The sequence below is a fragment of the Carcharhinus amblyrhynchos genome, chromosome 18 (genome assembly GCF_965287045.1).
Source record: "Carcharhinus amblyrhynchos chromosome 18, sCarAmb.v2.hapA, whole genome shotgun sequence".
Taxonomy (NCBI): domain Eukaryota; kingdom Metazoa; phylum Chordata; class Chondrichthyes; order Carcharhiniformes; family Carcharhinidae; genus Carcharhinus; species Carcharhinus amblyrhynchos.
In genome coordinates, this window is record NC_137341.1 from 2,586,231 (window position 1) to 2,612,667 (window position 26,437).

Consider the following 26,437-nt stretch of genomic DNA (forward strand, 5'->3'; position numbering starts at 1 on the left):
TCACAATGCCCGGCTGATTGACAGCAGCTCCAGACCAATAGGAAGAGAGGGGCGGGACTGGAGGACCGAACGTGAGCGGCTGGTCCTCCAACCAATCGGACAGAATGAGGGGCGGTGCTGGGAGTGGAGCATGCGCAGTGTGAGTAATGGTGATGGAGGCGGTTACAAGGATGGAGGATGTTGAAGCAGTTACGGCTGATCGGTCAGTGGGTTAAATCGCTTCGTAAATATGCTGTTTAAATAGTGAACCCCGAAAATGAAATTCCCGGTTATCCATTTGCAGCGGAGCCGCAGTTTCCTTTTCCCCAGTTACTGAGCCGAGTTCAGGGCCGCCAGGTTAACCGGGGGCATTGTGTGCGGCGGCCTACCTGCACCGTGGGTATCTCCCGTCAGGGGCAATATGGGGTCTCACACATGTACTGTCCCCCCATGTTTATTGGAGGCAGTGTTTTTCAACCTTCAATGACAGAATGGCAACAAGTTGTCTATGAAACTGCTTCATAACCTGAGTTACAATGTCTGATTGAGACATAAACAATCTATGTCCGAGTAATTGGTATTCTATATTCTACTTTTAACATTATAAAATTTGCCAAGTCACTTCACAGAAATATTACAAACTAACATTTGACACTGAGCCACAGAATGCGGAAGAGGCCATAATTAAATGAGTGTAGAGATCTTGAAGGGTGTGTGGCTGTAAGGAGGTTACAGATGTACCTCACATTTCCCAAACCAGGTTTAAGTCCAACCAATCTGGTGTTGTCAGACTTCTTACGGAGGTTACAGAGACAGGGATGGTCACGTGGAGAAAAACAAGGACGAGAATTTTTGCTATTTCTTAGCATAGAACCTTTGTAAGTCAGTGAGATCAGGGGTAAACAAGACTCGGTGTCAGTATGCATGCACACAGCAGAGTTGTGGATGAGCTCAAGATTACAGGAAAGTTGAATGTGAGAGGTTGGCCGGTGTGTTAGGATAGTTAATTTTGGAGGTAAGAAAGGAATAGGTGAGAGTTTCAGCAGTCAATGAGCTGAGACTGTGATGGAGTCAGGCAACGTTACCAAGGTGGGAATAGGGCAGTCTTGGTGATGATGTGGATATGCGGTTGAAAGCTCTTCTTAGGGTGAAATATTTCACCATCGTTGTGAACAGTCTGTTTCAGAGTCAAGAGGAAGGAGTCAGTGCCTAAGGAGTGGAGTTTGTAGCAGGAGTGAAGTCGAAGGCTTCAGTTTTCCCAATACTTATACAGAAGATATTTCGACTCATCCCATCCTGGCTGTCGGACAAGTCAGAACAGTGTATGACTTAGAATTACAGAATTCCTACAGTGCAGAAGGGAGGCCATTCAGCCCATGGAACCTATACTGACAACAATCCCAACTAGACCCTATCCCCCAACCCTACATATTTACCCTGCTAATATCCCTGATAGTAAATTTAGCACGTCTAATTAACCTAATCTGCACATGTGTGGGCTGTGAGAGGAAACTGGAGTACCTAGAGGAAATGCACATGGGGAGAATGTGCAAACTCTGCACCCAAATCCATGGCCAGAATTGAACCTAGGTCCCAGTGTGATGAGGCAACAGTCCTACCCACTGTGCCAACATCCTACCCTGTGGAGGGGAACATGTAAGAGATGGTGTTCACATTCACCTGCCATCCTGGCCCTTCTAGGTTGTGGAGGTGGTTTAGGGCTCGGGAGATTCTGTCAGATCTCCAGTCAAGCTAAATGTATATAAAATCTCTCTCCTTCGCCCTCTGCTTCTCTCACCTGTCACGAAGCCCACGTTGGGTGGCGGGTTCCCTTCCCAAAGGACATTAGCAAACCAGTTGGGTTTTTACAATTGTTGGGCAGCATGATGGTACAGTGGTTGGCACTGCTGCCTCACAATTCCGGGGACCCGGGTTCGATTCCCAGCTTGGGTCACTGTCTTTGCGGACTTTGCACATTCTCCCTGTGACTGCGTGGATTTCCTTGGGTGCTCCAGTTTTCTCCCACATTCCAAAGATGTGTGGGTTAGATTTGGCCATGCTAAATTGTCTGAAGTGTCAGGGGGACTAGCAGGATATATATGCGGGGTTGCGAGAATAGGGCCTGGGTGGGATTATGGTCGGTGCAGACTCGATGGGCCTCCTTCTGCACTGTATGATTCTATGAATAATCCAGCAGCTTTCATGATCACTTTTTCCCATTTCTGGTCCCACAAATTACCAGATTCACTCAGCTTAATTTCACAACCTGCCTTTGTGTTTTTGTGGGTTCTCTCTTACTCCCTTTTTTCTGTTTTAAATTAATTTCACAGGGTGTTAGAAGGAGAGGATTTGCAGTCAAAAAACACAACCCAAACATCACATCAGGATCAGGCAGAGTCACCCAATTTATCAACACCTGAATCTTTTCAGATTTTGAACACGGAAGGAGAAAGCATCGATCAGAGCGGGGAGCTGGGCTGGAAATGTGAGGATAGCGGGAAGGAATTCAGTTTCCCATCTGAGTTAGAAACTCATCAGCCTAATCACACTGGAGAGAGTCCATTCATGTGCTACTTGTGTGAGAAGGGATTCACACGTTCATCCGGTCTGGAGAAACATCTGCGAGTTCATACAGGGGAGGGGCTGTGTATCTGCTCTGAGTGTGGGAAACGATTCACTAAGTCTTCTAAACTGCTGAGACACCAGCAAGTTCATAGTAAGGAGAAGCAGTTCACTTGTTCTGAATGTGGGAAGGGATTCACTCGGTCATCCCGTCTGCAGAGACACCAGCGAGTTCACTCCGGGCAGACACGTTTGTCCAACTCCAAGTGTGGGAAGGGATTTACTCAGCCATCTAACCCTCTGAAACGCTCAGGAGTTAAAACTCGGGAGAGACTATTCACTTGCTCCAAGTGTGGGAAGGGATTTTCTCGTTCATCCACCTTAGTGAGACACCAGAAAGCCCACAAGTGACTCTCGAGAGAATTCTGATCTAAATTACATCTGCAAACAAACTCCATTTATTCCGATGGGTTTGATTTGTTAGCGAGTTGCCTTTCTTTGTGTTACTGATAACGCTGCAAATGGGCTGTAGATTATGTTGATATTTAATGTATTATTGTTGTTTCTGACACTGATAATGTCCCTGTAACTGGGCTGTAGGTTAGTATGTTGATATCTGTCGAATGAAAGATTGTTGCAGACACAGACAATCCATACCTTATTTTTCCCTTAATAAAATATTCATTGATGTCCTGAAAGTGGCTTGTTCGTTTTTGGATATTTCCTCCTTTCTAACTCCAGACTATACATGTGACCATTTGAATTAGGAGCAGTAGACCAGTCAGCCCCTCGATCCTGCTGTGCTCTTTAATAAGTTCACGGATGATATTATTTCAACCCCAGTCTACCGCGATAACCTTTACAGGAATCTATCTGCCTCTACCATAAAAATATTCAAAGACTCTTCTTCAGCTGCCTTTAAGTAAACGTGTTCCTAAGACTCTGAACTCTCAGAGAACAAAATTCATCGTATCTCGGTCCTAAATGAACAACTCCTTATTTTTAAACAGTGACCACTTGTTCTAGAATTTCCCAAAAGAGGAAACATCCTTTGCAGATCCACCCTGTGAAGACTCCTCAGGAATTCTTAAGTTTCAATCCAGTCACTTCTTACTCTTCTAAACTCGAGCGGATACAAGCCTGGTCTGTTCAACCTTTCCTCATTAAACAACTCACTCATTCCAGTTATTGTTCTGGTAAACCTTCTCTGACCTGCTTCCAATGTATTTACTTACACTAATTTCCTTAAATAAGGGGACCAATACTGTACAAAGTACTCCAGATGTGAGCTCATCAATGCCCTGTATAACTCACAAGAACATAAGAAATAGGAGCAGGAGTAGGCCATCTAGCCCTTCAAGCCTGCCCCGCCATTCAATAAGATCATGGCAGATCTGAAGTGGCTCAGTTCCACTTTCTCACTTTCTCCCCATAACCCTTAATTCCCTTGCCTACCAAAAACCTATCTACCCGTGTCTTAAATGTATTTAGCGAGGTAGCCTCCACCACTTCAACAGGCAGAGAATTCCAGAGATTGACCACCCTTTGAGTGAAGAAGTTCCTCCTCAACTCCGTTCTAAACTGCCCCCGCCTTATCTTGAGGCTGTGCCCTCTCGTCCTGTTGTTCTTTCTGAGTGGGAAGAATCTCTCTACCTCTACCCTATCCATCCCCTTCATTATCTTATACGTCTCTATAAGATCCCCCCACATCCTTCTAAACTCCAATGAGTACAGACCCAGTCTATTTAGTCTCTTTTCATAGTCCAACCCCCTCATCTCTGGTATCAGCCTAGTGAACCTCCTCTGCACTCCCTCCAAGGCCAAAATATCCTTGTGCAAATGTGGCGACCAAAACTGCACACAGTACTCCAGCTGCGGCCTCACCAGTGCCCTGTACAGTTGCAGCAAGACCTTCCTGCTTTTATATTCTATCCCACTCACTATAAAGGCCAGCATCCCATTCTTGTTTATTACAAGAGAAGTTGAATACAATAATACTCTATTAGCTTTCCCACTTACTTTCTATACCTGCAAATTTGCTATTCATGCACTGGGACACCCAGATCCCTTTGCATCTTAGAGTTCTGCAATCTCTCACCATTTAAATAATATGCTCCCCTTCTATTTTTTCAGCCAGAACAGACATTTTCAGACTTTTCATTATATTTCATTTGTCAGGTTTTTGCCCACTCATGTAACCTATCTATGCTGCTTTGTAGCCTTCAGTGTTTCTTCATATCTCACTATCTGTGGGATCCTTTGCATGGTTTGGCCAGTTAAAAGACCTCATTTTAAGGTATTTCTATCTAATGTAACTAATTGTGCTATGCTTCAAGCTGACAAGCTAATTTGGCCAAATTTTAAAACTCAGCTTGGAATTCTGGGTCCAAATTTAGCTCCTTCCTCTGAAAGTACGATGTAAGGTAAACAAGCTTGCTGATAAGGTAAACAGAAGCTTTCATGGCCACAGAGGCCAGTTGTTGATGCAGCTGGAGACTGTATCCAACGTTTAACACAATATAGGAATTCAGTTATATTGTAGACACAGATCAATGTTTCGTTAGTCGATCCAGATTATATTTGGAGTTGTTTGATGCAGCACAATGCTTGCTGGCTTTTGTTGCTCTCTCTCTCAAATACTCCTTATTTCGCTTTAAAATGCTTATAAAAGACACTAAAATAAGAGTATTTGCTTTGAACCAGTTGTGCTCAAGTTTATTTTGAAGAAGAAAACTCCGCTATCCAATATATCTTTGTGCCATGAGCAAATTTAGCAACCAAACCTTCATTCCATTCATCCAACTCATTTATATAAATTTTAAACAGATGATGCAGTTGGTTTTAAATAGCACTGAACCCTGCATACACTGCTTACTACATCTTATGAACCAGGAAAAAGCCAATTTATGCTTATGTTGCTTGTTAGCGTAGCGATGTTAGCTAGCCAATCTTCTACCCATGCCAATATGTTATCCTCTACACTGTGAGCTTTTATTTATTGCAATAATCTTTGATGTGGCACCAAATCAAATGCATTCTGGAAATCTAAATACAGTACATCCATTGGTTCCCCTTATTATTTCATTTCTCACACTTCAGTTACTCTCATGGTCAAGTCCCAGATCCCATCTGTTATTCTGAACCTTGGGACCCTGTGGAACAGATCAGGGAGCAGGACATTCACAATTTGGTATCATGCAATGAGATAGGGATAATAAATGATTCCAAAGTTAAGAGATCATAATGTACTAAAATTTCAAAATCAGTCTGAGGATGAGAAAGTGGAGTTCCACACTAGCATGCTGGAGTTAAACAAAAATGATTACATAAGGCATGAGGACAAATTTTGCCCTCGTGGCCTGGGCAGGGAAACTAAAAGGGAGGACAGCTGATAAACAGTGACATATTAATGGAGAAATTCAAGTCCTCCCAACTAAAATATATTCCAGAGAGGAGGAAAGGTGGTATGAGGGGGGAAATAAATCCACAGCTAAACAATGAAGTTAAGAATAACATAAAGACAAAACAAATGCATAACTTATTGCAGAGTCCAGTGATACACACATCAACAGCCGGTCAGTAAAATGTAATAAAAAGTGCCGTGGTAAATTATGAACGAAAACTAATGCAAAATATAAAAATGGAAAGCAAAAGCTTCTGTAAGTATATAAAGAGGGAGAGAATAGCTAAAGTGAATGAATAAAATAAAATTTCCTTGGAAGATGAAGCTGGGAGTTAATAATGGTGAATGCAGAAATCAATGTTTTGCCTCAGTTTTCGATACACGCACTAACCAAATAGTGACAAAAAATGCAGAGGTGACAGAGAGGGAGAAACTTAACATTGTTGCTGGTATATCAGTTAAAACCACTTATGGGCTCACCTTAAATGACCTTATCCTGAGACAGTGTTCCCTGGTTTTAGATTCACCAGCCAGGGAAAACATTTTATCTACATCCACCCTTCACACCTTACAAGAATTTTCTAAATGTCAATGAGGTCACCCCTCACCTTTGGAACTCTAGGGAATACAGACCCAGTCTCCTCAAGCTCTCCTAAGTCAATCCTACCACCACAGGGACTAGTGAACCTCTGTCACACTCCCTCCATGATAAATAATTCTTCTTTTGATAAGGGCAACAGAACTGTGCGCAGAACATCAGGTGAAGTCTGATCTGGGCTCAATACATTTGCAACAAGACATCTTTCCTCCTATACTCAAACCCTCGAGCGATGAAAACCAACGCAGTATTGGCCTTCCATAAAGATTGCTGTCCCTGCATGCTAGCTTTTACTGACCCATGAACAAGGACACACAGATCTCTCTGGACATCAGAACTTCCCAACCTCTTGTTAGTTCAGAAGTATACCACATTCATTTAATATTCACTTATAGCAAAGTGGATAACATCAATCTTATTCGCATATTCCTCTGCCAAATCCTTCTCCGTATACTCAGACTGTCCGAGTCCTAGAACCATAGAAAATTACAGCTCAGAAACAGGCCTTTTGGCCCTTCCTGTTTGTGCTGAACCATTTTTTGCCTAGTCCCACTGACCTGCACTTGAACCATATCCCTCCACACCTCTCTCATCCATGAACCCGTCCAAGTTTTTCTTAAATATTAAAAATCCGGCAGCTCATTCCACACTCCCACCACTCTCTGTGTGAAGAATCCCCCCCTAATATTCCCTTTAAACTTTTCTCCTTTCACCCTTAACCTATGCCCTCTGGTTTTTTTCTCCCCTAGCCTCAGTGGAAAAAGCCTGCTTGCATTCACACTATCTATACCCATCAAAACCTTATACACCTCTATCAAATCTCCCCTCATTCTTCTGCACTCCAGGGAATGAAGTCCTAACCTATTCAATCTTTCTCTGTAACTCAGCTTCTCAAGTCCCGACAACATCCTTGTGAACCTTCTCTGCGCTCTTTCAACCTTATTTACATCCTTCCTGTAACTAGGTGACCAAAACTGTACACGATACTCTTGAATTCTCCTTGCTTCCTCCTCACAAACTCACATTCCCACTCATTCTGGTGCCATCATGGACAAGATGAGCATGGAAGGGGACGTGACAGGATATAGGAGAGAAACTGTAGCAAGACATGAGTTCAGGCTGAAGAACATTACAGACATTTTATCCAGGTGGACTAGTGGAAGGGAGGGAAGCAGCAGAGACAGCTGATAGGATTGTCCCAATCTTAGTGACAAAGAAGCTCCATGAACTCCTCACACTTGGAGGTGATGGTGGAGGAGAGCCCCTCAAAACGAGCTAACGAGAGATATTAAAAGTTTCCAGCACACTGTGCATTTAACACAAAGGTGACTTGCTCAACTGTGATGATTTGATTAAATTTGATTTATTATTATCACGTGTAACATATGGTGAAAAGTATTGCTTCTTGCGCTTTACAAAGCATACTGTTCATAGAGAAGGAAACGAGGGAGTGCAGAATGTAGTGTTACAGTCATAGCTAGATGCAGAGGAAGAATAAATTGTATTAAAGCATTGTTAGAGAGTTTAAAAGAGTTAGAATGAAGTTTTAGAAGCACAGAATGACCGTAAAAGATAGAATTAGAAGGGCACAGCTTGCACACCTTATTTACACCTATCACGGGCATGAGTTTATTAACATCAGCGGGAATATGCCCCAAATGAAAATGATTCAGCCCTGGACATAATTACCACTAAGTTCTGCACAGTTTCATTTACAAGTGAGCTTAGAAAGACACAACACTGTGCGTGTGTGTATAACACAAAGCTGATTTGACTTTTGTCTAGGACATTAACATCCATAACTGGCTGGAGTTTATGAATAACAGCAAAGACAAACCCCAGTGAACGTGGTTCAGTCCTGGATTTGATTGACAACAGAATCCAATATGACAGTTGTTTGCAAACTCATTGGTGTCTCAGCAGTTTGGACGACCGAATAAATAATGTCTGTCACTCACAGGAGATAAATAGTTTCTCCCGTGAGTGAAGTCGCTGGTGTACATTGAGTTGAGATGATCGTCTGAACCCAGTCCCACAGTGAGAGCACCTGAATGCTTTCTCATCGGTGTGAACACGTTGATGGGACATCAGGTTCCTGGAACCTTTAAAGCCCTTCCCACAGTCTGAGCATTTAAAAGGTCTCTCATCAGTGTGAATTCTCTGGTGTTTCAGCAGGTTGGAGGAGTGAGTGAATCCCTTCCCACACTGGGAGCAGGTGAACGGTCTCTTCCCAGTGTGAACGCGCTGGTGTGTCAACAGGTTGGACAATTGAGTGAATCTCTTCCCACACTCAGAGCAGGTGAACGGTTTCTCTCCAGTGTGAACTCGCTGGTGTAGAGTTAGCAGAGATGACCTCTTGAACCCAGTCCCGCAGTGAGAGCACCTGAACGGTCTCTCATCAGTGTGAACAAGTTGATGGGACATCAGGTCCCGGGTACTTTTAAAGAACTTCTCGCAGTCTGAGCATTTAAAAGGTCTCTTGTCGGTGTGAACTCGCTGGTGTTTCAGCAAGTTGGACGAGAGAGTGAATCCTTTCCCACACTCGGAGCAGGTAAACGGTCTCTCCCCAGTGTGAACGCGCTGGTGTTGTTGCAGCCCTGTTGATCGAGTGAATTCTTTCCCACATTCGGGGCAGGGAAATGGCTTCTTCCCAGTGTGAACTCGCTGGTGTTGCAGCAGGTTGGACGACTGAGTGAATCCCTTCCCACATTCAGAGCAAGTGAACGGCTTCTCCCCAGTGTGGATTCGCTGATGTTTCAGAAGATGGGATGACCGAGTGAATCCCTTCCCACATTCGGAGCAGGTGAACGGTCTCTCCCCTGTGTGACCCCGCTGGTGTATCAGCAGGTCAGAGGAACAAGTGAATCCATTCCCACACTCAGAGCAGGTGAATGACCTCTCTCCACTGTGAATCCGCTGGTGCTGTAGCAGGTCAGAGGAATGAATGAATCCTTTCCCACACTCGGTGCAGGTGAACGATCTCTCCACTGTGTGAATTTGCTGGTGGGCCTGCAGGTTGGATGATCGAGCAAATCCCTTCGCGCACAAGTAGCAGGTGAATGGCCTTTCCCCAGAGTGAGTGCGTCGATGAGTTTCTAGTTCAGAAGGGGATCTGAATCCCTCCTCACAGTCCTCACATTTCCACGGTTTCCTCCCTCTGTGAACAGTCCATTTTCCTTCCATGTTCAAAATTCAATAATAGTCAGCTTATGATAGATTGGGCGACAGTCTGATCCCTGAATTGATGTTTGGTTCCTGCTTGTGACTGCAAACGCTCCCCTTCGAATACCCTGTGAAATTGGTTTCAAAAAGAAAAAAAGGGAGTGAGAGAGGACCCACAAAAACACAAAGGCAGGTTATGTAACTGAGCTGAATGAATCTGGTAATTTGTGGGGCTGGCAGAAGGAAAAAATTGACCATGAAAGCTGCTGGATTGTTGCAAAAACCCAACTGGTTCAATGATGTCCTTCAGGGAAGGGAACCTGTAACCTGATCTGGACTTACAGGAGTCTCTGTCCTCTATCAGAACAGATATCAAGAAAGAGTGACGGAGAAAGAAAGGGAAACAGGGATATGTGTGTGGTAGGGGATGAAAGTGAGAGATTAACTTTCAGATTTTCAACTGATGATAATTTTGACAGAATTTCGCAAACTTTCAAACTCCACCACCAGGCAGGGTCAGGGTAGACGGTGTATACGAACTCCATCACCCACCATTCTAACTTGTCTGATTTCCAGCGCTGGATGAACAGCAACTTCCTCCATTTAAATATGGGGAGACTGAAGTCAATGCTTTTGGACCCTACTACAAACTCCAACCCACGCCGCTCCCTGATAACTGTCTGAGGCTAAACTATTCACAACTACAGTGAAATATTTTACCAGAAGTTCACCTTCTGACTACATTTCTGTGCCATCTCCAAGAACGGGTTTCCAAATCAGTCACGCTACTCAACTTGGCCCTGTCTCGTGTTTCCGAATTTCTCCAATCATTCCCTACTCATTCACCCATCACCCTGTACTCACTGACCTACACAGGAACTATCAGATGACTGGGATCAGTATTTATGGTGGCAAAGGGGCTGTGTGGGCACCAGTTGCGGCTTCTGTCTCTATCGTTGCCCGAACTATCATATTACCGGGATCAGTACAGGCTCCCAGTTAAACAGCAAACTCAATTTAAAATTCACATCCTTCTTTTCAAATTCCCTCCATGAAACGGCTCACTATTTCCAGTCTCACAGATGTTTAAATCATTTTCAATCAGAAGTCTGACAATATCAGGTTTAAGTCCAACCAATTTTATTTGATCAAATAAATCGGTTGGACTTCAACCTGGTGTTGTCAGACTTCTTACCGTGTTTAGAATCATAGAACCCTACAGTGCAGAAAGAAGCCCTTCGGCCCATTGAGTCTGCACCGAACACAATCTCACCCAGGACCTATCCCCATATCCTTACATATTATACCCACTAATCCCTTTAACCTACACATCCTGGATGCTAAGGGGCAATTTCTTAGCCTGGCCAATCAACCTAACCCGCACATCTTTGGACTGTGGGAGGAAACCAGAGAACCCGGATGAAACCCACGCAGACACGGGGAGAATGTGCAAACTCCACACAGACAGTGACCCGAGCCGGGAATCGAACCCAGGACCCTGGAGCTGTGAAGCAGCAGTGCTGCGACCGTGCCGCCCAGTTTACCCCAGCCAACGCCGGCACCTCCACATCATAAATCATTTTCCACAGACGCAGTTACATTCAGATGAATAGAGCGAGGTTTTGGTCTAATGTTTGGTTTGAGATTTCCCCCTCATTTTTGGAGGAAAAATCATCACGATGAGTCCAAAATGGAAATTCAGAGGCGTGCAATTCTCTTGGTTTGAGTTTTGTGTGTGTGTGTAAACTGTTCCCCTCCTAATCCCCTGTTTAAAAGGAGTTTCTCCATTAGAATGCAGGGTAGATGTTCACACCATCCCCTCTCTGCCTGGGGGGGGACAGGCTGAGGACAACCCAACAGGCCCACTGCCCACAACAAAGATGGCGGCCCGTAACCAGGCAACCGACAGGCGGCCCCCGCCATTCCCGCCCGGGTTTTGATCCCGTCCCGGCTGCTGCGACTCTCCTTTACCGGGTTCGCCACCTCCACTGGGCGTTTATGAAGTCTCCCCCACCGATTCCGCCGCGTCCATTCGCCTCCAAAAAAACATAAAATCCATAACTTGTTCCGGGGAGAGCGGCAGCGCCGGCGCAGTCGCTGCACTGGGAGAGCGCCACTGCGCCTGCGCCAGCCCCTTCTCTGCTGAGGATGGAGGACCTTCTACCCAACACTGGGCTCTTCCCTCATTCCACTGTGATTAAAACATCACCAAACAAAATATCACTTTGTTCAAACAATTAATATTGCATCCAAAAGGCCCTACACCCAAAGTTGTATCTTGGGTGTAATTAATTTTTTGTCCTTTTTCAAGGCATTCTGCCCTCTACCCAATGTTGGGCTGTTTCCTCGTTCCAATGTAATTAAAACATCATCAAACAAAATATAACATTGTTAAATCAATTAATATTGCATCCAAAGAGCCCTACACCCAAAGTTTTATCCTGGGTGTAATTTCCTTTTTGTCCTCTTTCAAGGCATCCCACCCTCTACCCAATGCTGGGCTCTTCCCTCATTCCACTGTGATAGAAACCATCATCAAACAAAATATAACATTGTTAAATCAATTAATATTGCATCCAAAGAGCCCTACACCCAAAGTTTTATCCTGGGTGTAATTTCCTTTTTGTCCTCTTTCAAGGCATCCCACCCTCTACCCAATGCTGGGCTATTTCCTCATTCCATTGTGATAGAAACCATCATCAAACAAAATCTAACATTGTTAAATCAATTAATATTGCATCCAAAGGGCCCTACACCCAAAGTTTTATCCTGGGTGTAATTTCTTTTTTGTCCTCTTTCAAGGCATCCTGCCCTCTACCCAACACTGGGCTCTTTCCTCATTCCATTGGAATTAAAACATCACCAAACAAAATATAACTTTGTTAAATCAATTAATATTGCATCCAAAGAGCCCTACACCCAAAGTTTTATCCTGGGTGTAATTTCTTTTTTGTCCTCTTTCGAGGCATTCTGCCCTCTACCCAATGCTGGGCTCTTCCCTCATTCCACTGTGATAGAAACATCGTCAAACAAAATATAACTTTGTTAAATCGATTAACATTGCATCCAAAGAGCCCTACACCCGAAGTTTTATCCTGGGTGGAATTTCTTTTTTGTCCTCTTTCAAGGCATTCTGCCCTCTACCCAATGCTGGGCTCTTTCCTCATTCCATTGTGATAGAAACATCATCAAGCAAAATATAACATTGTTAAAATCGATTAATATCACAGCCAGAGAACACGGGACCCTCCACCCAAAGCTTTATCCTGGGTGTAATTTGTTTTTATTTCCAGTTCGATCCAATCAAATCCAATTCAGAGTCCCAACGAGTTGAGACATTCCCGATCCGAGTTGACAAGACAGGGCTCTCACCTCCTGTCCTGAGCTTGATCTACACGATCCAAGCTGATTGGAGTAGGCATCACACCTCCTCCAAGGCTTGATCTCATTTGCATCTGAGCCAAAAGGCCGAGACACCGCTTTTAAAAATTGCTTCATAAGAACATAAGAAATAGGAGCAGGAGTAGGCCATCTAGCCCTTCGAGCCTGCCCCGCCATTCAATAAGATCATGGCTGATCTGTTGTGGCTCAGTTCCACTTTCCCGCCCTCTCCCCATAACCCTTAATCCCCTCTCTTATCAAGAACCCATCAACCCGCTTCTTAAAAATATTTAGCGAGGCAGCCTCCACCACTTCAACGGGCAGAGAATTCCAGAGATTCACCACCCTTTGAGTGAAGAAGTTCCTCCTCAACTCCATTCTAAACCGCCTCCCCTTTATCTTGAGGCTGTGCCCCCTAGTCCTACTGTCTTTTTTGAGCGGGAAGAGTCTCTCCACCTCTATCCTATCCATCCCATTCATCATCTTATACGTCTCAATGAGATCTCCCCTCATTCTTCTAAACTCTAACGAGTACAAGCCTAGTTTATTCAGCCTCTCCTCATAGCTCAATCCCCTCAACTCCGGTATCAGCCTAGTAAACCTCCTCTGCACTCCCTCAAATGAGGCTAAAATGTAACCTAATGACTTCAACCAAGTACAGCATGTCCCTGCTGCACTTGAACTTAGCCAAATTCATAAAGTTAGACAAGAACTCACTAGAGTCTCAATAGGTGGAGGGAACAAAGGACTCCTTCCCCAGATATGTTTAAACTGTGTCTTGTCAGTAAGGATGCACAGATTGTGGCCAAAATCCTTGGAAGCTTTATAGCTGGAGTGTTATCAGGTGGGAAAACTGAGGAAATCCCAGGTCACACTCATCTCTTCGCAACCATGATGTACCTGAATGGTCTCTCTCCAATGTGACTCTGCTATTCTATCAGTCAATGGGATAACCGAGTGAATCTCTTTCCATTTTCAGCTGGCGATGATTTTATTCACACTTAGATATAATTTTTCAGCCCAGAGAAGATCTCAAAGTATTTTTTCGCAACAAGTTCCACATTCTGAAAACTCACCAGTTAAACAAACGACATGCTTGGTTTAGATGATTGATATCTGCAATAAAAACAGGACATCTTGGAATTGTCAGCTCATCTGACTGCATCTGTGAAGAGTGAAGCATTTTTTTTTACATTTCTCTAGTCAACAATCTTTCATCGGAACTGCACGGTGTCTGTGCATAACTCGATTCACTTTGTTTAACATTGGCTGAGTTGCAAGTGTATGTACCATGTTCCTGGTGGATGGTGTTCCCACGTGAGATGATGGCATCCACGTTGATGATCTGGCATGTCTTGCAGAGGTTGCTGTGGCAGGGTTGTGAGGTGTCGTGGTCACTGTTCTCCTAAAGGCTGGGTAGTTTGCTGCGGACAATGGTCTGTTTGAGGTTGTGCGCTTGTTTGAAGGCAAGAGGTGGGGGTGTGGGGATGGTCTTGGCGAGATGTTCGTCTTCATCAATGACATGTCGAAGGCTCCGGAGAAGATTTTTTTTTACATCCACAGGTGATTTGGTCCACCTTGTTGTCCAACAAGGGGCATACACGCGGTGGGTCGTGCGAGGGCTGCTCTTGGATGTTGCTTCGAGAGTAGCCTAGTGCTTCACGTCGTTAGTGTACGCTTAAACTGGACCAACTGATGGGCAACACGACAGCTCAGTGACTATCACTGTTTGCTGTGCAGATACATGGATTTGGGTCGGTGTCTATCGGGGTTTGCACATTCTCCCCGTGCTTGCGTGGGTTTTCTCCGGGCGCTCCGGTTTCCTCCCACACCCCAAAAAACGTGCTCTTAGGCTGATTGGTGTTAACAAATTGTCCCTAAATTAGGTGTCCCTCAATCTGGTTATAATTCCTTTATTGTGGAGTCCAATAGGTGTAGACAAAGGTCATAGATAGAAGAGGGCACTCACAATGTTAAAATGGCGGCGCGGGCTCGTTGGGCCAAAGGGCCTGTTTCCTGTGATGCGTTGTTCTTTGCTGTTTGTTGTTCTTTGTCTTCCGCTCTGGGGAAGTACTGGGCGACGAAGGATACTGTGTCTGCCGTGTTTGTCTTCTGAGGAGGTTGGTGCAGTTTTTCGCTGTGGCGTGTCAGAACTGTCGATCGATGAGTCGAGCGCCATATCCTGTCTTATGAGGGCACCTACCAGCATCTGGAGATGTCTGTTGCGATCCTCCTCATCTGAGCAGATCCTATGTTTACGGAGGGCTTGTCCATAGGGAATGGCTTCTTTAACATATTTAGAGAGGAAGCTGGAAAAGTGGAACATCGTAAGGTTATCCGTGGCTTGCATTACAGTGAAGTGCTGAGGTGATGGAGATGCGTGTGTCCAAGAAGGTAACCGATTCTGGAGTGTAGTCCATGGTGAGCCTGATGGTGGGATGGAACTTGTTGATGTCATCATAGGTTGTTTCAGTGATTGTTCACCATGAGGCCAAAGGAAGAAAATATCATCGATGTGTCTCATGTATAGCATCGGTTGAAGATCCTGTGCAGTGAAGAGGTCTTGTTCGAACCTGTGCATGAAGATGTTGGCATATTGAGGTGCAAATTTGGTCCCCGTGTGTCCGGATGAAGATCTGGTTGTTGAAGGTGAAGACATTATGGTCCAGGATGAAGTTGTAAAATTGCATCTGGAGATTGGTAGTTGTCGGCGTTGAGTACTGAGGCAGTCGCAGCAATGCCATCATCGTGGTGTAGAGTATTGAGACATCCATTGTGACAAGGAGTGCTCCTGGTTCGACTGCTCCATGTGTGCTGAGTTTCTGTAGGAAGTCCGTAGTGTCGCAACAAAAGCTGGGGGTTCTTTGTACAATGGGTTTCAGGATGACCTTGACATAGCCGGAGAGGTTCTCACACAGAATCCCATTGCCCGATACGATGGGACGGCCGGGTGTGTTTGCCTTGTGAATCTTTGGGAGGCAGTAGAGATCTCCAATGCAGGGAGTACGTGGGATGAGAGTACGGACGGTGATCTGAAGGTCAGGATCAAATGTCTTGATCAGTCTGTTGAGTTGACGGGTGTGTTCTTTGGTGGGATCTGTGGGTAACTGTCTGTAGTGTTCCTCGTTGTTCAGTTGTGGAACACTTCTTTGCAGTAATCCGTTCTGTTCAGTATGACGATGGCCCTTCCTTTGTCTGCTGGTTTGATGACAATGTTGCGGTTGGTCTTGAAAGCGCAGATGGCATTGCGTTGTGCTTGGGTGATGTTTGAGACTACCTTGTGGGTTCGGCTGATGAATCTGGCATTGAGGCACCTCCTGACGGCTTGGGCAGACATGTCCACTCGAGGGCAGTGGCCTTCTGGAGGAGTCCAATTCAACTCTTTCCTCTTGGGTCACTGCACTGCGGATCTCTCTGTCGGCTGTTCCGGTTCATCGGCTGTCTCATTGTATGCGTTGTTGGCCTCTTGGAGTTTGTGGAAGAACTCCCGCAGCCTCATTCGCCTGATGAATTCCTCTGTGTCTGCTGCGAGACTGATAGGGTCTATTTTGGTGGTGGGGCAAATTGAGCCCTGTAGTGTGTAGTCCGACAAATTGACAATGGATTTCCCGGCAGTGGTACTGTTTTCTACTGTGGTACCAGGCAACATCTTGGTAACTCTTTTCTGTATCCTCTCCAGAGTCTCCAAATCCTTCTGTAGTGTGGAGACTGGAAATTGAACACTATATTCCAAGTGCAGCCTCACTAAGGTTCTATAAAGCTGCAACATGACTTGCCAATTCTTAAACTCAGTGCCCCAGCCGATGAAGACAAGCATGCTGTATGCCTTTTTGACTACCTTCTCCACCTGCATTGCCACCTTCAGTGACCTGTGTATTGGTACATCCAGATTCTTGACAATGATATAAATAAAAATTGCAAGGGATTTGTTGTTATTATGTGCTTAGTTGTTGGTACTGTGTTTATGTGAGTTTATTGTTTTATTATATAATCATTGTGATTTGTTTGTAACCCCTGGAAGGTATAGCCCAGGAGGATGTGGCAAATCCCAGGAGACAAAAAAACCCCAAAAGGTGAAAATCCAGAAGGTGAAGCCCTGAGAGCAGACAAGCCACAATGGTCCATTCTCATTGTAATAGAGTTGTTTGTTACTTTATCAAGGAGGGTGTATTACTTGTTGTACTGTATTTATATTAGTTTGTTTTTATTATTTCCAAGGTGTAGCCTTGAAAAATGCAACCCCAGGAGTTGAAATCATAACTATTGAGCTATGTTAGTTTAGTAAACTTCACAGTAAATATACCCATAATCTGTGGAGTGAGGAATCGACTGAAGACAGACTTTCTCTCCACAAAGGCTTGTGACTATTTGGGATTCTCTATCCCAGACTTCTGTGGATCATTAGTTGATACGAATATTGAAGGCTGAGATTTTTGGACTTGAAGATAATATCGAGATCGGTTGGGGAGTTGCTGTTGGTGATATTTGATGGGGGTGACAATATCTGAGATGGAATTGAAGAATTGGGCATGTATCAGATCCTACATATGTTATATATGATATATATCATATGTATTATTTAATATATATCAAATATATAATATGATATATTCATCATATACAGATTAATGTGCTGCATGATTTTTGTTAAGAGCTTATTGCTAATGTTACTTTCCCAGCTCTGATGCAAGTTCATCCAGCTAAAATATTAGCCTTGTTTGTTCCCTTCACTGACTTAAAGCAGAAAATATTCAGCAGCTAAGCTAATGTTTAAATACGAACACAAATAATTTGGAAACGTTTCTTGCCCAGTTTCGAATCAGATTTTCCAGTATCTGAGGCGAACGTGATAATCACTACTCTACACAGATACAACAATGCTCAGAAGGGACGCAGATCCGACTTACTGGGGAGCAACTAAACTGGTTCCACAAACCCGTTCGTTACACACGGCAGTTTATATTTTCATTGCCTCTGCTGGTCAAAATGGATAATGATACATCTTAAATTTTAGCCATCACAGCTTCAACCAAAGACATTCATAAAGGTGAAATGACAGCAATTCAATCTGGCAGTGATGGGATTCGATCCCACTCTTGTACAAATGCTACTACTGCCCAGTCAGTGCCTGACAAAACTCATGAATGGGCCAGCAAGAAGCAGCTGCTGCCATATTTAGTATTGGCACTGCACAGAATCAGTGGAGTAGGATTGGGTCACAAAAGAACATAAGAAATGGGAGCAGGAGTAGGCCATCTAGCCCTTCGAGCCTGCCCCGCCATTCAATAAGATTGTGGCTGATCTGTCGTGGCTCAGTTCCACATTCCCGCCCTCTCCCCATAACCCTTAATCCCCTCTCTTATCAAAAACCCATCAACCCGCGTCTTAAAAATATTTAGCGAGGCAGCCTCCACCACTTCAACGGGCAGAGAATTCCAGAGATTCACCACCCTTTGAGTGAAGAAGTTCCTCCTCAACTCCGTTCTAAACCGCCCCCCCTTTATCTTGAGGCCCTCTCGTCCTACTGTCCTTTCTGAGCGGGAAGAGCCTCTCCACCTCTATCCTATCCATCCCATTCATCATCTTATACGTCTCAATGAGATCTCCCCTCATTCTTCTAAACTCTAACGAGTACAAGCCTAGTTTATTCAGCCTCTCCTCATAGTTCAACCCCCTCAACTCTGGTATCAGCCTAGTAAACCTCCTCTGCACTCCCTCCAAGGCCAAAATATCCTTGCGTATTCTTGCGTCACATGTCCCTTTCAGCCTCCAGCACCACTGAATAAGATCATGAGGGATCCACAACACCAATTCCCCATCCTATCCCGATATCCCCTTAAGAATCCTCTCCATCTGAGCCTTCAATATTCGCATCAACTAATGATCCACAGGAGTCTGGAATACAGAGTCCCAGTTGGTCACATGCCTTTGGGTAAAGAAAGTCTGTCTCCTCATCTCAGTGCTAGGAGAATGTATTATCTGGAGGATCTGAGTCCAGTTCTAGACGCTCCCAGGGACGGAGGAGGAGGGGGAGGGGGGCGGGAAGAGCCTCTTATCCAGTACACCTTCAAACTGCCTCCCAATTTCAGACTTTTCAATGGGATCCCCTCTCATTCTTGTAAACTCCAGAGACAACACACTGAATCTCACCTCCAAAAAATGCCAGATCTCGGGGCTCAGTTGGTTACACACAGACAGCGAGAGAGTAGCGGGAACAAAGAGAGGGAAAACATTTTGAATGGGCTCATTCTGTGGTGTAAGCCATTCTGTGATTTGCTTTTTCCCTCAAGCTGAGGCCATGAACGGCAAAATCTTTTCCCATTGAAACTTCCATCGCATCCAAGTCCTTTCCTGTTGTTACTCCCTCCTGGATTTCACTTGGTTAAAACATTCCATATTTCTAATCATTCCCAAATTTAGTGCTGGAAGATGAGTTTTGTCTCCTCGTGCACACATGCTGCCTGATTTCCTGAGTTTTTCCAACATTTTCACCATTCCCTACAAATGCCCGATCGGCTTTGGATGCCAATGGAAGTGCATTTTTGTTGATTTGACTAGATAGCGTCAGCTCGTTGGTCTAAGGACATGAATGAGTTTTTTTGGTTGCTGTACTTACAATGTGTTCAAGAGATCCCAGATTCAAATCCAGGATAAGCCATTTCCTGTGGATCATTTTGTTCGTTTCTCTGCTATTCATGTGATGGAATTGGCACTGTGGCTAACACCGCTGGCTCATTCTTTCAGGGACTGCATTCAGTTCCAACCTTTGGTCACTCGGTATGAAGTTGGCACATTCTCCCAGTCTCTCTGTGGTTTTGCCATGTTAATTTGCCCCTCAAGATGTGTGGGTTAGATTAATTAGCCAGGATAAGTGTATAGGGTTACAGTGATTGGAAGAAAAGATGTCCTCGTTAAGATATATTCTTCTGCACTGTAGGATTGTCTGACTCTATGAAGGAAGGGCTATAAGGATCGGGTGGGACATTGGACGTATTTCTCACATTCCAATTCGTGCAGTTACGACTATGTGATGTGCTTGTGATAGTGTGGCTGGCCTAGCTGGGGTATTATAGAACACAGAACATTACAGCGCAGTACAGGCCCTTCGGCCCTCGATGTTGCACCAACCAGTGGAACCGATCTAATGACCCTCTAACCTAAACTATTCCAATGTTATCCATATGCCTATCCACTGACCATTTGAACGCCCTTAAAGTTGGCAAACTGATTTCAGGTTCTGGTGTCTGTGATGATTTAGCCCCAGTTCCTACCTCTGTCAAGCTTCTTCCTGGTTTGATTTTTGAGGCATGTCTGTTTTTCCTGAGGCCTCTGTCACTCTGGTCGTATGTGTGTCGTTCTTAGTGTGTCAGTGTGACTCAGCTCACATGTGGGAACAGATTAATTTTTACCATCACAAGCTTTTTTTTCACATAAATTCATCAGCTCCTGTTCAAATATTTTAGCTAAAAATGTCAACGTTTTAAAAAAATACAAGGAATTTGTAATGTTTGGAATGAGAGGTAGTTAAGAAGTGGAAGATGTGAATGATGTTATTGAGGATTGAGAGGAATGCATTGGGTTATTCAGCTTAAAACACCTTCCAAACATTCCAGTTTAATGGAACAAACAAGGACAGTAATTCAACAATTTATTTATTTAACACTTCTAGTATCAACTCAAACATAAACAGTTGCAATTCACCAACTCTTTCCTGATCTTTAACCGAACATCAACTTTCAACCAAACTGTAGTTCTTTTAACTGAACATCAACTTCAACTATTTAACTGAAAATAGACACTATTGAGTTTGGGAAAAGCTTGACCAAGAAATCGTCTCAATGTATCTTCTTCTTCTCTGAAGCATCCTTCAGGGTACAGGTCTTCTTGCGATAGTCGGTCTCTTTGAGTTATTGCTGGCAAAGAAACACCCAAATGTTTCTTTATCCACAATTCTCCACTTGCTTCTGGAAGATTCCCTATCATCCAGCCAACTGTGTAACCAATCACACGGCTTGAACATCCAATGAAATTATTTGTGAACAATGATTTTATTCTTACATTCAAACTGCATACTCCATATAGAGCAACCATATATATCAGAGAAGCAATGTTTGGGTCAGTGTAAACAACTTCCTTTATCTGGCCAACAGAGGAAGCTTCAGATCACAGATCCCAGATCAGAGCAATTTTATGATCTGCATCTGCTTTTAATCTATAGGTTGACCAAAAATCCCGGCACTCTTAACTCTCAGTCAGAAAAGCCTTTTTAAAGCCACTATTGCCATTATTGTTGTTAAATTAGCCATTCTCTCTCTCTGTCCACAATCCCTCCTCTTGATCCTGGACCAGATAGCGAAATGGAACACAGATCAAGACTCTTTTCCAACCATGTAGTATCAAGATTCAGCCAAACTAACTATTAACCTGTTACAAATGTTGTATTCACAATTAACGAAATTTTTGTTCCTCAACAACATTTCCATACACAACTGTTGCATTACTTTCCATCCCATCTTACAAATTGAACAGTAAGCAGGTATCTACTTTAATAATGTCTGTGTCTGAATGCCTAACTACCATTGTACAAATCAAATTGTCTTAACCCACCTGATTAATGTTTGAAATTTGATATCCAGATTTGTCAAATGAAGAGTATTAACAGTGAACACTCCTGCACTATAGCAGTTGCTATATCAGTCATGAACTCCCTCCTCTGGCAACCTTTTGAATTGCGAAACCAGTCTTCCTCCTCGTTTCTCACTTCTTGATTTAACAATCTCTGTGTTAAATGAGAAATATACCACCCAAAGTTGAAAGGGGCACCTATGAGATAAACATATTTCAGTAAAATCCAATAAAACTGGTACCAATTCAAAGGAAACATTGTTATATGAAACTGTGTTCAAATTTTTTATAATGACATCATTTTATGTTCAGAATTATGCACAGAACGGTTCTAAAAGATCGGCAGAAATGAAAGAGGGAATCAAAATTTAAATTGGGATTTCAGTACCTAAAGAGATAGGTTAACTCTTGATATTTAAAAATGATTGAAATTTGCATAATAAACACTTTGTCACAATTACCATTATAAATTTAACCTTACAGTTACAGCTCGACATGGATGAACATAAGAACGTGAGAACACCATTCACCAGGTACACGATACATTCTCTTGCAACTCAGCCAACGTTGTCTGCCTGATACACTGCAGGAAAGGATGTCCCGAGGCATGGTTCATTGGGGAGACCATGCAGGTGCTACGACAATGGACGAATGAACACCGCTTGACAATCACCAGGAAAGACTGTTCCCTTTCTGTTGGCGAACACTTCAGTGGTCAAGGGCATTCAGCCTCTGATCTTCGGGTAAGCATTCTCCAAGGCTGCCTTCATGACACACGACAGCGCAGAGTCGCTGAGCAGAGACTGATAGCCAAGTTCCGCACACATGGGGACGGCCTCAACTGGGACCTTGGGTTCATGTCACACTATCTGTAACCCCCATGACTTGGACTTGCAAAATCTCACAAACTGTCCTGTCTGGGGACAATATAACTCTCTTTAACCTGTGCCGAATGCTGTGTCCACTCACATTGTCTGTACCTTTGAGACTTGATTATCTGTAAAGATTTGCATTCCAACTATTATTTTGTAAATTGAGTTTGTGTCTTTATATACCCTGTTTGTGAATAGAACTCCCACTCACCTGACGAAGGAGCAGCAAGCACGCCAAAAGCTAGTGGCTTTTGCTACCAAATAAATCTGTTGGACTTTAACCTGGTGTTGTGAGACTTCTTACTCTGCTCAGTTCATTCTTCATTCTCCTCTGATTCCGGTTTCCAAAGAGTTTCTAAAGATTCACAAGCTGGAGATTGCGTTTTCTGGTTTTGTTCCTTCTCCATTTTCCAACATCCACCAACTGACAATATTTTCCAAAATCTCCTCTCAATCCTCCACCTTGCATTAATGTCCAGGGATGAGGAAATTCAATTTTGTGGAGAGATTACAGAGAAGGGGACTGCTCTCTTTAAAGCAAGGAAGGTTAAACAGAGATTTCATGGAGCCGTTCAATATTATGGGGATGTATACACACCAACCTGAAAAAAACTAAATATGTTTCTCCTCATAGAAGCTGAGTGTTTCCGTTTTGAGGTGGGATTTGCAGCATCTTCAATATCTTGTTTCTGGGTCACAGTGGACCAGTTTTCTCGGATTTATCGTCCTCTGTTTAAAGATGAAGAAGGATCTTTTAAAGAACGAGACAATAACTGTCCCCCTGTTCAACATGAAACTAAACTCACTGTTAATTCCTCCTCAGTAACAATTAGAATCAAAGTTTGCAGTGGGGGATTGAAGCAGGGACTTTCTCCTGTAAAGTTACGGTGATGATGAGTGCCCTGGGGAAACGAGGGTGAATCCCCCAGTCCTGGACAGAGGGGAACTGACCATCCATCTCTAATTCCCAAACAGAAAATGCTGCCAATAATCAGCAATGATGTGGAGATGCTGGTGTTGGACTGGGGTAAACCCAGTAAGAAGTCTCACAACACCAGGTTAAAGTCCAACAGGTTTATTTGTAGCAAACGCCACTAGCTTTTGGCACTGGCTGTTCCTCCGTCACATGGGTGGCCTGAAGAAGGAACAGCCAGTTCCGAAAGCTAGTGGCTTGTGCTACAAATAAACCTGTTGGACTTTAACCTGGTGTTGTGAGACAATAATCAACAGGCCGGCCTTAGTCTGTGGCCCCGCCCACCATTTGCAAACGTCACAATGCCCATCTGATTGACGGCAGCTCCGGACCAATAGGGAGAGAGGGGGCGGGACCGGAGGACCGAGCGGGAGCGCTTGGTCCTCCAACCAATCGGAGAGCGAGGGGCGGGGCTGAAAGTGGAGCATGCGCAGCGTCATTAATGGTGATGGAGATTGATCTGAGGTCGAATCGGTAAGTGGGTGGAATGGTGTCTCGGAGGGAGCGATGGGTCCGGCGGGTGGGTGGAGAGGATTGATAAACATGTTGTGTAAACTGCAAACCCCGGAAAAGAATGTTTCGGTTCTCCGTTTGTACCGAGCGGAACCCCGTTTCTGACCCGAATTCACGACCGTCATGTGCGCCTGCGCCGTCGCCATGTTTCTGAGGGCCAATCTGGGGAGTGCGCATGCCTAGTGTCCATGTTTGTTGGGGCAAAGTGATGATGTGGAGACAGCGAATGTGCAGTCGCCATGTTTGTTAGGGGCAATGTTCTTCGATGTTGGGTCGTCTGGATTTGTTTTCCATGGAGCAGAGGAGGCTGAGGGGAGATCTGATGCAAGGTAGATATGACTCGGTGCGAGTAAGAAGAATAGGAGTCGGGCGGGGAGGAGGGTTTAGCTGAGGAGGGGGGAATGTGAGGGAGAATGGTGCAGAGGGGATGGAGGACGCGAAGGGGTGGAGTGGGAGCGGGAGGTGAGGGCGGAGGGGGGGGAGGCGCGCGTGAGAGGGGTGGGGGGGAGTGGGAGTGGGGGCGAGGGGAGGGGGTGCGGAGAGGGGAGGGGATGCAAAGGGTAGGGTGGGGCAGAGAGGGGAGGGGGCGTGCGTGGGGTGCGGTGGAGGGGTGTGTGTGGGAGGAGGGTGAGGGGGGTGGTTGTGTGTGTATTGGGGGAGGGGGAGGTGTGGGGGTGGGTGACGGGAGGGGGTCGTGTTTTGGGGGGGGGGGGGGGAGACAGAGGGAGGGAGGAGGGTCAGGTGTTGGAAGCACCAGCAAGGGGGTGGGGTTATTAGTGAGGGAGGGGAAGGTGAGTACTGGTGGAGGGGAGTGATGGAGGGCAGAAATGATGGGTGCTTTTAAAGAAGTTAATCTTGCTATATTTGCAAGTTTGTTGTGACCCTGGTGAAATATGTTTTAGTATGAACTACTTTTAAATTAATTTCTGTATTAATTCCATATTATTTGGCCTTTATTCCTTCATTCCTTTCCCTGAATGACATCTGTAAACCAGTTTGGTTTCTACAACAATCCAGCAGCTTTCACGGTCACTTCTTCCAAGTACCAGTCCCACAAATTACCAGATTCATTCAGTTCAATTTCACAACCTGCCTTTGTGTTTTTGTGACTTCTCTCTCACTCCTTTTTTTCTCTTTTAAATCGATTTCACAGAGTATTAGAAGGGGAGGATTTGCAGTCGGGAAACCGAAAACAAGCATTACATCAGGATCTGACAGTTTCTCAGTTTATCGCAACCTGAATATCAAAATATTTTGAACATGGAAGGAAAAAGCACCGTCGAAAATGCGGCAACACCGTACACGTGTTCTGTGTGTGCTCAAGGCTTCAGCCAATCATCTGACCTGTCAGAACATAAATGTAGCCATAATGAGGAGAAACCCTGGAAATGTGATGATTGTGGGATGTTATTCAAATACCCATCAGTGCTGGAAATTCATCTCCGCTGTCACACTGGTGAGCGACCATTCGTCTGCTCCGAGTGTGGGAAGGGGTTCACTGAGTCATGTTATCTGCTGAGACACCAGCGAGTTCACACAGGAGACAGACCGTTCAAATGTTCCAAGTGTGGAAAGGGATTCTTTCAGTCATGTGACCTACTGAGACACCAACGAGTTCACACAGGAGACAAACTGTTCATCTGCTCCGAGTGCGGGAAAGGATTCAGTCAGTCATCAGACCTGCTGAGACACCAGCGAGTCCACACTGGGGAGAAGCCTTTCAGCTGTTCCGAGTGCGGGAAGGGATTCAGTCAGTCATTTGACCTACTGATACACCAGCGAGTTCACACTGGGGAGAGACCATTCAGCTGCTCCCAATGTGGAAAGAGATTCAATCATCCATCCGACTTACTGAGACACCAGCGAGGTCACACTGGGGAAAAACCGTTCATCTGCTCAAAGTGTGGGAAGGGATTCACTCGGTCTTCTAACCTACGGACACACCAGCGAGTTCACACAGGGGAGAAACCGTTCGTCTGCACCCAGTGTGGGAAGAGATGTGCTACCTCATCCAACCTACGGTCACACCAGCAAGTTCACAAGTAACTGCAATGATTCGATTATGATGCGAATCACATCCAGAACTGAAACATGTTTATTGGGGCCTTTCGCTACTGATGCTAATAATCGCCAGAGCAATTTTAGATGTTAACGTTCTTGGTGAAGACCAAATAAATCCAATTGGTTTTGAGTTTTGCACACCCCCGTGTTTGTGAGCAGCTGGGAATAGTCCAGTTTCAAGGGAACAAAGGAATGGATGAGTTTCAGCAGCAGATGAACTGAGGGGGGGGAATGAAGTTAGACAAAGTTACTGAGGTGGAGAACTGAAGATTAGAGGCTGAATGCCCGTGACTGCTGAAGTGTTCTCC

The 26,437-nt window shown here is 44.6% G+C and overlaps 2 protein-coding genes across 2 annotated transcripts; one reads left to right on the forward strand and one right to left on the reverse strand.

The window, feature by feature from the left end:
- Window positions 1–122: 122 nt before the first annotated feature.
- LOC145355169 (uncharacterized) lies at window positions 123–26,437 on the forward strand. The gene is made up of 4 exons (XM_080207084.1): window positions 123–202; window positions 2,310–2,948; window positions 5,641–5,731; window positions 25,287–26,437. Exons 1-4 carry the CDS (start codon window positions 147–149, stop codon window positions 26,112–26,114), a joined length of 1,614 nt encoding a protein of 537 aa, XP_080063210.1. The 5' UTR covers window positions 123–146; the 3' UTR covers window positions 26,115–26,437.
- Window positions 7,928–11,799, reverse strand: LOC145354751 (uncharacterized). The gene is made up of 2 exons (XM_080206207.1): window positions 11,676–11,799; window positions 7,928–9,832 (listed from the first exon to the last, which is right to left on the reverse strand). Exon 2 carries the CDS (start codon window positions 9,723–9,725, stop codon window positions 8,493–8,495), a length of 1,233 nt encoding a protein of 410 aa, XP_080062333.1. The 5' UTR covers window positions 9,726–9,832; window positions 11,676–11,799; the 3' UTR covers window positions 7,928–8,492.

Bases quoted from the DNA above. Each gene is read 5' to 3' on its own strand.
- LOC145355169 (XM_080207084.1), top strand. From the start codon at position 147: ATGGTGATGGAGGCGGTTACAAGGATGGAGGATGTTGAAGCAGTTACG. The intron at 203-2,309 runs GTCAGTGGGTTA...TTAATTTCACAG, and splicing joins GAAGCAGTTACGGCTGATCG to GGTGTTAGAAGGAGAGGATT. The intron at 2,949-5,640 runs GTGACTCTCGAG...CTCACACTTCAG, and splicing joins AGACACCAGAAAGCCCACAA to TTACTCTCATGGTCAAGTCC.
- LOC145354751 (XM_080206207.1), bottom strand. From the start codon at position 9,725: ATGGAAGGAAAATGGACTGTTCACAGAGGGAGGAAACCGTGGAAATGT.